The sequence below is a fragment of the Indicator indicator genome, chromosome 3 (assembly GCF_027791375.1).
Source record: "Indicator indicator isolate 239-I01 chromosome 3, UM_Iind_1.1, whole genome shotgun sequence".
Classification (NCBI taxonomy): domain Eukaryota; kingdom Metazoa; phylum Chordata; class Aves; order Piciformes; family Indicatoridae; genus Indicator; species Indicator indicator.
The window spans coordinates 46,828,604-46,844,317 of NC_072012.1; the positions used below are offsets into that span (position 1 = coordinate 46,828,604).

Genomic DNA, 15,714 nt, shown 5'->3' on the forward strand with positions numbered 1-15,714 from the left:
ATATAAGGTCTACATTACCGGAGCGACCCCGAGGCTCTGAATGTATCAAGGGGCCTAGAGAGTGTGTGAGGGGCTGCCTTGTCATTCTCAGATGAATTGATTTCTTCTAAGGCATGAAATATGGCTCGACATTCTGGTTTCTAAGCACGAAGCTAAAAGAAGGTGTGAGACAGAGGGAGAGGGGCTAAAGAAATAGATCCCTGTTTAAGTTGCAGGCACTAACAAACGGATGCATTGAGCTGCTTTTGACAGGGACTGCTGGCTTTCAAGGATAGGTCGTTTGAAAGAACCATTGCTTTTTGCTTTTTTTTTTTTTTTTCTTTCCCCCCCTTCAATGCGATGTGTGCTAGGATCCGATTAAAAACGTGTAATTCAGCGATGCTGAAAGCCACAGAGCAATTTTATTCCGGTCTTTCAGCACCCAGCTCTGTACAGTTTCAGCCTTATTTTGTCCTATATCACTTCAAACGCTAGCAAGCATTAAGGAGCATCTATCCCTGAGTCTTCTGAGTCTCTACCCTTCTTACCAGAAACGGCTAGATGAATACAGAAAAGGACTTAGTGGTTAACCGATATGCTGCTAATATTTCATCCACGGGCCTCCTCCTCCCCTTTTAAAACTTCAGCTCTTGGAAAAACAACATATTTTAAGCTTTCCACACAAATATTGATATTGGCGAATAAAATCATCCCCCAGCCTGTGGTTAGAGACAGTCTTCTTTTTGTTTCTACCCGGGGCAATCAAAATTCATCCACCGTGTTACAAATTGCTTCGGAATATTTCACTTTGCCTGACAAACATCGTACCTGTCATATGTCACCGTGAGAGACTTTTTCCCTAGCCCGTCTGTGTGATGGCTGTTTCTAGAGGGTATCAGGCAGCGATGGGCAGTGGGGAGGAGACATGATCCCAGCAGAAAAGTCACTTATTTCTGCTGCTTATTCAGCACTTATTTCAGTGCTGGGGCACCGGGAAACGTTACCAAGCAATCAGGTAAAGAGGAGGTGGGGTGAGCGTGAATCCTTACCTCACCTCCTGCTCGCAGGGCAAGAAGAACCCGTGAAGAGAAAGCGGGTCGCCCCCTGGGCCACTGGGCATCACGGCCAGTGCATCCCTCCAGACCAGGGAGAAGTCCTTCTTGCACCGCCCTGGTCGAGGCTCTGAGTTTAACCTGGCACACGGCCGAGCTGCAACAACCTCCCAAGCCATTACCTGCAATTAGAAGCGAATTAAAATGGCATCAAGATGAAGAGCTGCATAAAACGCAGCTGCTCACTACTGCGGTTGAGGTTTTGTTTGGGCCTTTTTGTTTTCTGTTTATTATTCGTTTGTTTGTTTTGTTTGTTTGTTTGTTTGTTTTTTTCCAGGCAAAAGTCGCACCGAAATCAATGGGGCTGAACACGCAACAAAGAACGAAGTCGTTGCTCGTAGAATAGGAAACGGTCACAGAGACAGAGATGTGGCTCCGTGCTCCTCCGGAGCGGGGCCGCAGCGCTGCCGCTCCCCGGACCGACGCTGGCTCCAGCGGCACGAAGCCTCCTCGCTCGTCCCCTCGGTAGTTTTCACAGAAGCTGTAAATTAAGAATAAACTGCGATGGAAGAGAAAAGGCCACGAGAAATTACCACTTAGAGAGACTCGCAGTGCTTTTTTCCCGCGGCACGCCTTCTTTTCTCACATTAAGGATATCGCCGGTTAAAGGGAAATTGCTGCAGAACGGTGTTAAATAGGCACATTAGGCAAACCAAAGTAAAATTTAAGGCTGACTTATGTTCTTGCAGTGAATAACCTCTCGAACCTCCCACACGTGGTGATGGTGGCAGAAAACACCCAGTTTTGACGGGACAGCTCTCAGCTAATGACGGGAATGTAGAATGAAAATAAAGCTTATTTTATTTTATTTTATTTTATTTTATTTTATTTTATTTTATTTTATTTTATTTTATTTTATTTACTTTATTTTACTTTATTTTATTTTATTTTATTTTATTTTATTTTATTTTATTTTATTTTATTTTATTTTATTTTCCTTCTTTTTTCACAGCGTGGATCACAAGCATAGAGAATTAAGCTGACTTGAATCAGAGACATTGAGGTCTTTTCCAACCTTATTGATTCTGTGATTCTGCGTGATTCTGTGCATTTAAACTAAAATAGCTATAGCGATTTCTCAGGGGGAAAAAAAAAAAGAAAAAAAAGAAAAAAGCTATCTTGTACTTGTGAGTCTCTGTCATGCATGTTGGTTGTGGCTCAGCCCTTCGGTGGTGCTTATCTGCGTTTAGACTGGAATCAAGACTTCTCAAAAAAAAATTGCTACCATCTGTTTTTTTTTTTTTATCTAAGAGAAATTAACATGGAATAAAAGAATAAAGTAACTCCCAACCCCACCTATTAACAAATATTTATTCATTTATTTCAGTCACATCTTAACTGGGTGAAACCATTGGCACTGGCTGTTACTAATATAAGATGCTCTTGCCTGCTTGCTGCTAAAGGGATGGCTTTAGTCACACAGTAATTTTTCATCTACCTGGGGTTTTGGGCTTCTTCAGTGTTTGATAAAAACAAAACAAAACAAAACACAGCCAAAACCTTAACCTTATAAAAGGCAATCAATCAGCTAGGAAACTAAGAAAAGATTGTCAGCTCCCAAACAAATCTATTATTCAAGTGAAGATCAGGAGAGGAACAAATACCAGTCCTTGGCAGCTAGGTGTGTGGTTATCCATGGTGTCATCAAAATAATGGAGGAAGTCAATCTGTGTTAACTAACAATAACTTGAACTTAGAAGATTTCAGCTCAACATGAGGAGAAACTTCTTTACAGTGAGGGTGACAGAGCCCTGAACAGGCTGCCCAGGGAGGTTGTGGAGTCTCCTTCTCAGGAGACTTTCCAACCCCACCTGGATGTATTCCTGTGCAGACTACCCTAAGTGATCCTGCCCTGGAAGGGGGGTTGGACCTGATGATCTCTTGAGGTCCCTTCCAACCTCTGATATACTGTGAGACTGTGATAACCCATTTGCTTCCAATGCCTGGTCCTTGTAAGGATGGCCAGTCTGGGGCAGTTGCATGATGTTTCTGCCAAAAATGTCATTGAAAACCCAGTCCCCATCCACTGGTCAGCATGTAACTTAAGGAACATCTCTCCAATGGGGCTTTTAGTGCTAATAATCCCTCAGTACAACTTTGCACCCAAAAACTGCCTTGAGCATGGATCCAAGGGCATGTGGTCAGCACTTTCCTGTTCATTCTCTACATTTATAAAACTAATCTGTTTTTGACCAATCTTCTGTTAGCTGCAGGCCATATCTATGTCTCTTTCCCTACTCGAGACACATTTTTCTGCCTCTGTATGAGAAGAATGAAGTGTCCCATTCCTACTTCACTACAGCTACATCCATAACCAGCTGGCATCCCACTTTCAGAGATTATCTATCTATCTATCTATCTATCTATCTATCTATCTATCTATCTATCTATCTATCTATCTATCTATCTATCATCTACCTACTTCTTTCTTTCCCTTCCTTCCTTCCTTCCTTCCTTCCTTCCTTCCTTCCTTCCTTCCTTCCTTCCTTCCTTCCTTCCTTCCTTCCTTCCTTCCTTCCTTCCTTCCTTCCTTCCTTCCTTCCTTCCTTCCTTCCTTCCTTCCTTCCTTCCTTCCTTCCTTCCTTCCTTTTCTTCTTTCTTTCTCTTTCTTTTCTTCTTTCTTTCTTTCTTTCTTTCTTTCTTTCTTTCTTTCTTTCTTTCTTTCTTTCTTTCTTTTCTTTCTTTCTTTCTTTCTTTCTTTCTTTCTTTCTTTCTTTCTTTCTTTCTTTCTCTTTCTTTCTTTCTTTCTTTCTCTTTCTTTCTTTCTTTCTTTCTTTCTTTCTTTCTTTCTTTCTTTCTTTCTTTCTCTTTCTTTCTTTCTTTCTTTCTTTCTTTCTTTCTTTCTTTCTTTCTTTCTTTCTTTCTCTTTCTTTCTTTCTTTCTTTCTTTCTTTCTTTCTTCTTTCTTTCTTTCTTTCTTTCTTTCTTTCTTTCTTTCTTTCTTTCTTTTCTTTCTTTCTCTTTCTTTCTTTCTTTCTTTCTTTCTTTCTTTCTTTCTTTCTTTCTTTCTTGCTTTCTTTCTTTCTTTCTCTCTTTCTTTCTTTCTCTCTTTCTTTCTTTCTTTCTCTCTTTCTTTCTTTCATTTCCTTCTTTCCTTCTTCTTTTCTTTCTCTACTTACGTACCTACCTATCTTTCCACCCATCCATGCACCCATCCATCCATCCATCCATCCATCCATCCATTTATTTTTACATCACACAGCTCCTAACAAGTGCTGCAGTAGTTTACTGTGAGGCAAGATTTCCATTCTCTAAGACCTTATGCAATGCTGACAAAATCAGCAGTGACTGTCATGTGTCTGCCTTCCACGGACTCCTGGTCAAAGCTCCTATGCTTTTCACAACTCCTATAAAAATAAAATTAGTTAATTTGCTTTTCACTGATGACAGTAAAAGGAAATAAAACAAAGTTTGCCGGCACCTATTTTTCCTTTTTCCCCCCAGCTAGTACATCTCAGCACAAGCAGCTTGGATCTCAATTCTTTATGACATGGTTGAGTTCCTTTCCTGCCTTTTTGGGGCCATGCACTAATAGCTACTTTTCATATATATTTTTCTCATTAAAGAACAGCCTACTAATATACCGAGAGTCCCAGAGTATTAGCCTGGCTGTTACTGATGATGATAGGAGCAACTGCAAATGTATCTTGATAAATATACTTTGCCATTATCATGATCTGACACTAAAATAAAAAGGATCTTAATCAGTATATTCCTCATAGTGCATACAACAGTTGTAAGGGGGAGACCAAGTGGAAGTTTTGCACCCAGGGGCCTGAGGCCACATTTGGGTGTCAGCCAGATTTATTGGAAAATGTAAATGCTATGTACAGGGGATGCTCCTTTAGCGCACATTTGAGTAATAGGGTTATTAATAATAACGATTTACTAGGTCAGAATGTGACACAATGTCTATGCTATAGATACATTCTATTCACAGATCTGCTAAGACATCTATTTGAGCAAGGTTACTAGTTAAGAATGCCTTAACATGTAAATAGGATAATCTGCCCCTAATTCAGTAACAGCTCCTCACACTGTTTTGTTACTCCGGTGTGGGTTATCTGAGTACCATTAACACCTCGTTCCTCAGAGTATGTGCTTGTGAACCATTTTTTCTGTTGCAGCAGGTAATGATGCCCCCAATGCCACCGTTCAAACGACAGAGGGTTTAAAGCATTACCGTGCAGACATTCAGGGAAGTTGCACAGGGAAAGCCACTCCAGGGATCCGTTCAAGAGAACTCAAAGAAAAGTTTACAGTTACGCTTGGCAAACGTCACCCATCAAAGCATCAATGCATAAAATGCACCTTGGTTGTTTCATTCTTAATTTTGAATGAATATTTTTATACAATTCTAGGACTCGAGCTTTACACATGCAAGGTAGATTTTTATTTTATTTTTTTTTTAAGAGCTTATTCACATGAAGTCTCTCCTCCTTCGTGTTAAAGGATCTACAGGAACAGAAAAAAAGTGCCAAGGAGAGGATGGTAGTGAGCTGCAAAGAGGTCTGGAGCACCACAGTAGCACATGTAGAAAAATGTATTTTTGGCAATCTGTGGTGCAGTGCTGGGTGGTCACTGTTAACTCACTGCTACTCTGAAACCAGAATGGATTGCCAGAGATCATCTTGTTCTAAATGGGAATTGCTGTGCTGGAGGGTGGGAGGTGGAGAAAAGAAAGAGAAAGAGAAAAAAGAAAAAGAAAAAAGAAAGAAAAAGAAAAAGGAAAAAAGAAAAGGAAAAAGAAAAAAGAAAAGAAAAAGAAAAAGAAAAAGAAAAAAGAAAAAGGAAAAAAGAAAAAGAAAAAGAAAAAAGAAAAGAAAAAAGAAAAAGGAAATAGAAAAAGAAAAAGAAAAAAAAAATAAAAATAAAAAGAAAAAGAAAAAAGAAAAAAGAAAAAGGAAAAAAGAAGAAGAAAAAGAAAAAAGAAAAAGAAAAAGAAAAAGAACAAGAAAAAGAAAAAGAAAAAGAAAAAGAAAAAGAAAAAGAAAAAGAAAAAGAAAAAGAAAAAGAAAAAGAAAAAGAAAAGAAAAGAGAAAGAAAAAGAGAAAAAGAAAAAGAAAAAGAGAAAGAAAAAGAGAAAGAAAAAGAAAAAGAAAAAAGAAAAAGAAAAAGAAAAAGAAAAAGAAAAGAAAAAGAGAAAGAAAAAGAGAAAAAGAAAAAGAAAAAGAGAAAGAAAAAGAGAAAGAAAAAGAAAAAGAAAAAAGAAAAAGAAAAAGAAAAAGAAAAAGAAAAAGAAAAGAAAAGAAAAAAAAAAGAAAAAGGAAAAGAAAAAGAAAAAAGAAAAAGAAAAAGAAAAAGAAAAGAAAAGGAAAAGAAAAAAGAAAAAGAAAAGAAAAAGAAAAGAAAATAAAAAGAAAAAAAAAGAAAAAGAAAAAGAAAAAGAAAAAAAGAAAAAGAAAAAAAAAGAAAAAGAAAAAGAAAAAGAAAAAGAAAAAGAAAAAGAAAAGAAAAAGAAAAGAAAAAGAAAAAGAAAAAGAAAAAGAAAAAGAAAAAGAAAAAAAGAAAAAGAAAGGAGAAAAAGAAAAAAGAAAAAGAAAAAGAAAAAGAAAAAGAAAAAGAAAAAGAAAAAGAAGAAAAAGAAAAAGAAAGGAGAAAAAGAAAAAAGAAAAAGAGAAAAAAATAAAAAGGGAAAGAAATAAAAAAGGAAATTATAAAGGAAATTAAAGAGAAAAAAAAAGAAGGAAAGCAAGAAAGCAAGCAAGCATGAAAGCAAGAAAGAAACAAAGAAAGAAAGAAAAAGAAAGAAAGAAAGGAAGAAAGAAAGAAAGAAAAAAAAAAGAAAAGGAAGGAAGGAAGGAAAGGAAAAGAAAACCCAAGAAAGACACAGAGGAAGCACAGAAGAGGTTTCTGCTGTCCAGAATAGGGCTTGAAGAATTCCTGCCACAGATATATCACCATGTGCAGCACTTGTGCTACCTCTATTACCTGTAACCTTACACACTGTAAGATGTGACTACAAACAGTAAGCACTTGTCCACGTTTAAAGTTCTTTTACTTCTGTCCTGAAAGCAAGAAAGGTCTTTCTGCTAGCTTGAACTGAAGCTGCACCTTCCACATTTATTCACTTTCAACAATGCAGCTGAAAAAGCTGTGTTGGATACAAAAATAAGGCACAACCCTATTACACAACACGACGCGAAGGAATGAAAGCAGCCACATTATAACTTAATTTCTGTTGGCTACACAATCCATGCATGATAAGATCAACTCATGGAACAGCAGACTAAGCATATTACGAGCCTGAAAAGGCATGGCAGTGAATGTTGCCACTCCAGTTTGTAATTTGGTAAATTGCATGTTAAAAAGCTGCCCCTGTCAGGCTGTGCACCATCCAATGTGAGCTGGACTGGCTGGAGAGCTGGATGCAGGCAAACCTCATGAAGTTTAATAAGGACAAGTGCAGGGTCCTGCATCTGGGGAGAAATAACAACAGGCACCAGGACAGGTTAGAGGCTGCCCTGCTGGAAAGCAGCTCCACAGAGACAGACCTTGGAGTGCTGGTGGACAGCAAGTTCTGCATGGGACAGCAATGTGCCCTTGTGGCCAAGACAGCAAACGGTATCCTGGGATGTATCAAGAAAGGTGTGTCCAGCAGGTCTAGGGAAGTTCTTCTACCTCTCTACTCTGCCCTGGTGAGACTGCACCTGCAATACTGAGTCCAGTTTTGGGCTCCCCAGTTGAAGAGAGACAGAGACCTGCTGGAGAGAATCCAACAGAGAGCCACAAGGATGATTAGGGGACTTGAGAGAGAGACTGAGAGCCCTGGGGCTATTTAGTCTGGAGAAGGGAAGACTGAGAGGAGATCTGACCAATGTGTTTAAATATCTGAGGAGTGGGTGTCAAGTGGAGGGGGCCAACCCAAGGACCAATGGGTTCAAACTTGAACATAGAAGATTTCACCTCAACACGAGGAGAAACTTCTTCCCAGTGAGGGTGACAGAGCACTGGAACAGGTTGCCCAGAGAGGTTGTGGAATCTTCTTCTCTGGAGACTTTCCAAACCCACCTGGATGCATTCCTGTGTGGACTACCCTAAGTGATCTTGCTCTGGTAGGAGGGTTGGACCTGATGATCTCCTGAGGTCCCTTCCAACCTCTGATATACCGTGAGACTGTGATATTGAAAGGTTTATGAAAATAGAAATACAAATATCTCTTATAGCTGTGGTGACAAGCAGTATATTATGGACCATCTAAAGAGAGGGAATAATCTGCAAGAAGCATTCAACTGCGATCTGCTTGATTTTTTCACTTTGATCTCCAGTTAACACCCTTAACAGTGGTGTATCTATTTACTGACCACACTGCCACATATAGTGGCAGATGCCCTTAATCAACCAAGTTTTTTCTGACAGAACTTATATCCTCAGTGATACAACTGAAATCATAGAAGCTACAACTTCTTGGGATACTTAAAAACCATTATATAGTAGATCTGGAAATTTAGCTGACCATTTATTACACATATATTGGGGGACTAACTAGGTAACTTAAGCATCTAAGGACATTTTATACCCTGTGGACAACCACAGCCTTCCTATAGTCAGGCCAAGCAATCTTCACTGATTATCATTTCACAGAGAACCACAGAATGGTTTGGATTGGAAAGGACCTTAAAGATCTCCTAGTTCCAATCCCTCTGCAATGGGCAGGGACACCTTGCACTAGAGCAGGTTGCTCAAGACCCCATCCAACCTGGTTTTGAATATTTCCAGCCTTGAAGCCTCCACAACTTCTCTGGACAACTTTTTCAGTGGCTGGCCACCCTCATGGGGAAGAATTGCTTCCAAATGTACTGTCTCAATCCAGCTTCTTCCAGTCTGAAGCCATTACCCTTTGCCTTGTCACTCCATGCCTTTGTCAAAAGTCCCTCTTCATCTCTCCTGTAGTTCCCTTCAAATCCCGGAAGGCTGCTCTAAGGTGTCCCCAGAGCCTTTTCCAGGCAACAACCCCATCTCAGCTTATTCTCATAGGAGATGTTCTCCAGATTTTTGTGGCTTCCTCTGGACCCATGTCCATGCTCTTAGCACTTCAATATCCTCATGCTTCAGAGCTAGGCACAGGACCTTGGTATGTTCTTACAAGATATGTCATAAACCTGGTGTTCACTACAATTAGAGTTAATCAATTCACACAATTTCTCAGAAAGGTAAAGAGGTATTTTCTGAAGCAGGCTGCACTGACACTCGAGAAGATGATAAAACCAACACACTGACTCAAGTGAGCAAGATTACTTACTGCAGGTTCTCCAGGAGATCTGAAAGTGAATGAAAGTTACCAGCTTTCAATCCATATGCAGATCTCAGCATAAAAAGCACCTCACAAAACAATGCCATGTGCAACTTAAGTACATTTCAAAACCAGCCACAACGTGAGATTTTATGTTCTTTACTGACTGAAGTTTCAAGCCCCATTACTCTTCCCACCTCTTTCTCAGCTGTAGGGAGTTGAAGCTTCATAATATTGGCCAAAAACTGATGAGGAAATACCAAAGACAGACTTCTCTAGATCAAATTAGCAACTTCTACCCTCCAAGTGGAAAACATTACAATCTGAAATCAAGGAACAATTCCTGTCCTCTGTGTTGACGGATAAAGCATTCACTAGGAGCAACGAGTTAGATAACCATAAACAGTTGAAGCAGTATTTCTTCTCTTTCTCTAGACCTCCTTGCACCCCAAAACTTTTACACCTGGGTCTGAAGGAGTGTGGCTGCAAGAACAAATAAAATCGGGTTAACAGTGTCATGTAGATATAATATCACATTACCCTAGAACAAAGTGAGAGCTTAGTAAATTTATTTATTTATTTATTTATTTTTCTTTAACCCCCTGGGAAAATGTCAGAAATCTTTAAAAGCATAAAACTCTAAGAGGTTGCTTTATCACATTGTGACTATAAGTGCTGAGGAACGTTCTAGAGGAGTTCTTATGTCACTGTGCTACCCCACAGGCTGCTGAGAATTTTTTGCTGCTTCAGTAAAATATAAACAGCTTTCTCTGTGCACTGCTGGCTGTTAGAAGCTTACAACACAGCTTGCAGGCAAACATTTTATTAGTAAGAAAATGAGAACTCCCTGTTTTGATACGTGACATGCATCAGACAAGCATGAACCATGCACATCCCAACGAGTTCTTAAAAGCAAGCTAAAACTTTCCCCGCTTTACAACACTCCCTGTGCTGGAAAGTTTTAGCAGTTCTGCATCCTACACCACAATAAACACTGAAGGTATTGAAAACACAAACTGTGATAACTTACTGAGAGGTATGAAATACTTTGATTTGAAAACAAAAAACCCCCAAAACCCAAATAAAACTATTTTAACCATGCATAATAAGTCAAATGTAGCTCATTGAAATTGTTTATGTTGGTAATAAACGAGAATCCAAAAGCTGATACTCACATGCTTAAAAAGAAAATTAACTAGGCTTAAAGTTCCCCCTTCAAACTGTGACATCCATATTTGACTAAATCATCTGGTTAAATGATGTCCAATATTCAAGGTAATATTTTTACACTTTTGCCTTTTTTTTTGCCTGCTCCCCATCCTCCGCTGAGCTGTACTGGATGGTCCCGAAACGATATCCGTTCTCTACGAGATGGACCCAGACACAACTTCTCTGGAGGGGATATGTTCTTTTCTAAACAATAAACAATACAATACATAGATGTGAAATTAAAACCCAGCCAACCAAAACTCTCTGCATTTCACTGCTTCAGATTCTTTTTAGGGTAATATGCACACACACAAAAAAAGAGGTTTGATTCAATAGCACACAGCTTTCATAACGACGCATTGCTGACTGTTTTAAAAGTATTTTCACGAGGCAGGGCTTCTTAAAACCCAAACTCCTTATCAAAACAGAGAGTAAAATCACTACATAATAAAACAGTGTTTTTTAAAAGTGCTGCCACCTGCCCATTTTGAACGTTGTTTTGAACACATATATAGAGTTATGCAATGTTTTTGATCCAGGAACTAGCACTGCTGTCTTTCAAGTGGATGGAGAAGTAGTTTGGGAGATATATCTAATTACCAAGTTCTTGTTTGACTGTATAAGACCAAATAAAAGAGACATCATTCCACAAAGCCCAGAGATACTCAGTTTGGTGCTGAGTGGTGCTACACAGCAAATATAAGCACATACAGAAATACATGAAAAGATCATTCTCATTTCCATTCAGACACCTGAGTCCTTTAGCCAATTGTTTCTACAGAACATTTAAGGTGATTATTTAAACAAGCCAATCTTTAGACCTGATCAAAGCTATGACATTTGTTTTACACAAACCAGCATTTTACCAATGGAAATATCTTTCCTGGATATCTGTAAAGAAGAAAGCATCTGTGGAAGAATCAAGCAAATCTTCAATCACATGGCTGGATGTAAGTCCATCTGCACATCTATACAACAAAGCTATAAATTCCAAATAGTAAAAACTTTGTTTTCTTGTGGATGCTTTCCTGTAGTATGCTAGGTGTAAAAGTCAGGAACTTTTCACAGCCTATAGCCCTCTTTTTTATGACATTTAAAATGATCTTACTAAATAATTCTTTCTTTTTGAAATCAAGAGCTTTCAAGCATTTTTAACATGATCTCCATTCATTTTCTCCTGGCTCTAATAAAATAAAGTCAATCGTTTGTTTGGGTTTTTTCTCTTAAAATATATAATTTACTCTTGGTAAATCTGATAAAGGCTTAAGTCTTCCTTTTACAGGATTCCCCATTTCTTTGCATTTGGATCTCTTTTATTTAACATCTCAAAGGGTAGCAGATATCTCTAAGTACAGAAAGGCTTCTACTAAAGAGCAAAGAATGAAGTTAATTAATCAACCAGTAAACTTTCCAGTAATTCTTTTGGCTGGGAACCATAACATATCCAACTGGAGGCTGAAAGCCTCAAAGTAGTATAATTAAGTGGTTAATTAGTGACATTTCAAAATAAATCTAACCTGTTAATAATAATTTTGAAATTGCATCTCTCATTTAAAAAGACAGTTTCTGAAGTTGCAAACATTGCTAAAGAACAAAAATAATTAAGACTGGAGTATGTTCTTTGTTAAAAAGAAAAAAAAAAGAGCGAGCAATTGCATTTAGCCTGGAAAAGAAGTTTGGGGCCAATTTATGCTTGAGACTGACTTTCCTGTGCACTCATAAAATCACAGAAACATTCAGGTTGGAAAAGACCCTCAGGATCACCAAGTCCAACCTAGAACCCTACTGTACAAGGCTCACCCCTAAACCATAACCCCAAGTACTGCATACAAACCACCTTCAAACACAGCCAGGCTTGGGGACTCCACCACCTCCCTGCCCAGCACATTCCAATCCCTGACCACTCTTGCCCTCAAAAAATGTTTCCTACTGTCCAGTCTAAATCGAACCAGTGGCAGCTTATGGCTGTTTCCTCTTGTTCTATCACTAATCACCTGTGAGAAGAGACCAGCACCAACCTCTCCACAACCTCCTTTCAGGTAGTTGTAGAGAGCCAGGAGGTCTCCCCTCAGGAGTTTTCCAAACTAACCATCCCCAGCTCCTTCAGTCTCTCTTCATCAGATTTATTCTCCAGGCCCTTCCCCAGCTTCCTTGCCCTCCTCTGCACTGGCTCCAGCACCTCCTGTCTTGTATTGAGGTGCCCAAAACTGAACACAGTACTCAAGGTTTGGCCTCACCAGAGCTGAGTACAAGGGGACAATCAACTCCCTGCTCCTGCTGGACACAGCATTTCTGATACAACCCAGGATGCCACTGGCTTTCTTGGCCACCTGGACATGCTGCTTGCTCATACCCAGTTGCTTGGCAATTAGAAGGCTGTATTAATAATAAAGATAAACTAGAGATGCCAGTTATTTATTTCTGTATTTTGATAAAAAGAAAATAAAATCAGTGCCTTATTTTTAAAACAGAATAAATACAAACACCAGAACAAACCCATCAACAATAAAATTGAAAATTAATTTAAGAATAATAGAGTCAATGTAGCATTAAAGGGAAGGCTTAGGAATCACATCCTAGCTGCCTTATCTGGATTATTTCTGGAAGTCACATCCTAGTTGCCTTATCTGGATTATTTCTGGAAGTCACATCCTAGTTGCCTTACCTGGATTATTTCTGGAAGTCACATCCTAGTTGCCTTATCTAGATTATTTCTGGAAGTCACATCCTAGTTGCCTTACCTGGATTATTTCTGGAAGTCACATCCTAGTTGCCTTATCTAGATTATTTCTGGAAGTCACATCCTAGTTGCCTTACCTGGATTATTTCTGGAAGTCACATCCTAGTTGCCTTATCTAGATTATTTCTGGACTACCAACCTTTCCTGTTTATGAACCTGTCTGTATAGCTAAATATAATTTTCACAATGAACATCAGGAACCTGTAAATTTAGACTTTGTGGCTTTGTGCTTATATGCAACTCCTCGTAAGGGACACTCTGCCTTTCCATTAGTATGAAACCTGTATTATTATAGTCCATTAAAAAAAAAAAAGTTCCCAAAGACTTGCTGAAACTTGTGAAAAGTCACAGAATTGCCAGGGTTGGAAGGGACCCCAAGGATCATCTAGTTCCAGCCCCCCTACCATGGGGGTTGAAATTACTAACATATCTTTTTTATTTTGGCAGAACAACAGCGTATCTGTCCGAGCATGGATTGTGCTTGTCTAAACTTCAGTCAAAAATTCACAGATGTTTCTTTTCTTGTTAATTTCCACTGGTTTATGCATCATTTAGTGAGCAGCACAGTCAAATATTTTGTGAGTAAAATGTAGTAACATTTTGTGAGGCAAATGTGGCAATTTATCGATCTTGAGTGCGTGTTAGATGTCTGAGAAATCAATGCTTCAGATGCCTGTCAGACTCAGGCAGACACAGCTCAGGGTTTTACTCTTGCTGACAGGAGCAGGACAACTTCCTCAGCCTGAATGTATTTTTGCAAAATCCCAGGTACTCTAAAGGTGTAAACTCTCTGTTCTCTTGAATGTAGGTTTAATAAATCAGAGGCTATTTCATAGTTTAATAGCAACAGCTAAAGTTTTCTTTACAGATCCTGAAGTGCTGCTTAGATTTCCTAGGGTGTACTTTCAACTCTGCTATATAGGAGTGATCTATGCCAACTGCATCAAGGCATAGATGACTGTATTTTTCCTTTCCATCCTTCACACAATTCTCAGCACTTTCAGCCCAACACAATAAAGCCATTGTGGAGAACGATCAACTAATTCAGAATGAAATATTGACAAGAGGAGCTTGTTGTAAATATCTGCAAATCACTCCTTTTGTATTTTCCCATCTTTGAAATTGGCATAATAATGCACTGATAAAGCACTCTGGATACCTACTGAATAGCACTAAGAAATGTTTACTATTATCAGCATTGCTGTTCCAGTTATTGGTCTAACTGGAGTCATGAAAGACAGAACTGGCATGGAGATCCAACAGCCTGAAGATGAATTCTCAAACACAGTTATGAGTCAGACTGGCACATAAGCATAGTGAAGTTTCCTTACTCCTATTCACACTATACTCGACTCTCAGACACTACACTTACAGACTGCTAGTGGCTTAAATGTTAATTATGACTGAAAAAAACTATGTCATAAAACAAACACCTCAGTTACAATGAAGGTATTAGTTAAATATCAGAAGTGTTTTGATTGCAGTAGTCTCTCCTTGAGTGCAACGCTACAACAAACAGAAGTAAAAAGGAAAATATAGGAATGGGATGCAGTGCAAACACAGGACTTACCTGATTCATCATATGCCTGCAATAAACTACTATGCTTAATTTTGAATTCACACCTTTTGCCTTTTCAGTGAAAATCTGTGCACAGGATCCTGTGATCTAGGTACAAACGCTCTTGTAGTGACGTAAGAGCAGCTTTGGGACTGAAGTATAAATTAAGCATCTAGCTAGAGTCTTGCAAGAAGTAAAAATTTTACATAAATTAAAACTAAAACTCAGTTATTTTGTTGTCAAATAACTGCGTTTACAACAGGTTTTATGATCCTGCATTATTCAAACAGCTGCCTTTTTTTTTCCATAAGAAATATTCAATGAGGACAGTTCCACTACCAAAAGCTTAGAATTGTATCTAGATGGAATGGATGAGGGGCACATGAGAGAGTCTTGGATAGGATAAAAATGCCACTTGGAATTAAGAAGCTGAAAGAAGAAATCCCCAAACCAAAAAAAAACCAAAAAACAAAATTAATATGAATAAGTAACTGGGCACATATTATATTTGTTTCACTTGTATCTGTTGTCTTTACTTATTTTTATTATGCTTTATTTCTTGTCCTTGGATGCAAATAGGTTTACACCCATGAGAGGAAGTAGAAAAATTTTACTGCTTTCTGAGATGATTTTTTTTAAATTTTGAGAAAAGGAGAGAAAATAATAATAATAACAACAACAACAACAGAGGATATTTAGTTCAAGGTACAAATAAAAATAAAGCAAAGATTTACCAAACCAAATCATTGATAGCATTTTGCATTTTTATGTGTTCTACCAAGCATACACGTGAAGAGCTTCAAGGTCAGTTATTAAAATAGTAAAAATCTTCATGAGATCCTTTAACTGTTCTTTAGGATGTAACTTATTTGAGAGTTTTACTT

General features: G+C 38.4%; 1 protein-coding gene across 1 annotated transcript in view; it reads right to left on the reverse strand.

Moving 5' to 3' along the window:
• The window catches only part of LRRIQ1 (leucine rich repeats and IQ motif containing 1), a 139,594-nt gene that overhangs the window by 3,440 nt on the left and 120,440 nt on the right, over window positions 1–15,714 (reverse strand). The window contains exons 26-29 of the mRNA XM_054399999.1: window positions 10,620–10,736; window positions 9,333–9,351; window positions 1,382–1,572; window positions 1,029–1,213 (exon numbers count right to left, since the gene is read on the reverse strand). Coding sequence (XP_054255974.1) covers window positions 1,029–1,213; window positions 1,382–1,572; window positions 9,333–9,351; window positions 10,620–10,736 — 512 coding nt within the window. The remainder of the gene's footprint in view (window positions 1–1,028; window positions 1,214–1,381; window positions 1,573–9,332; window positions 9,352–10,619; window positions 10,737–15,714) is intronic.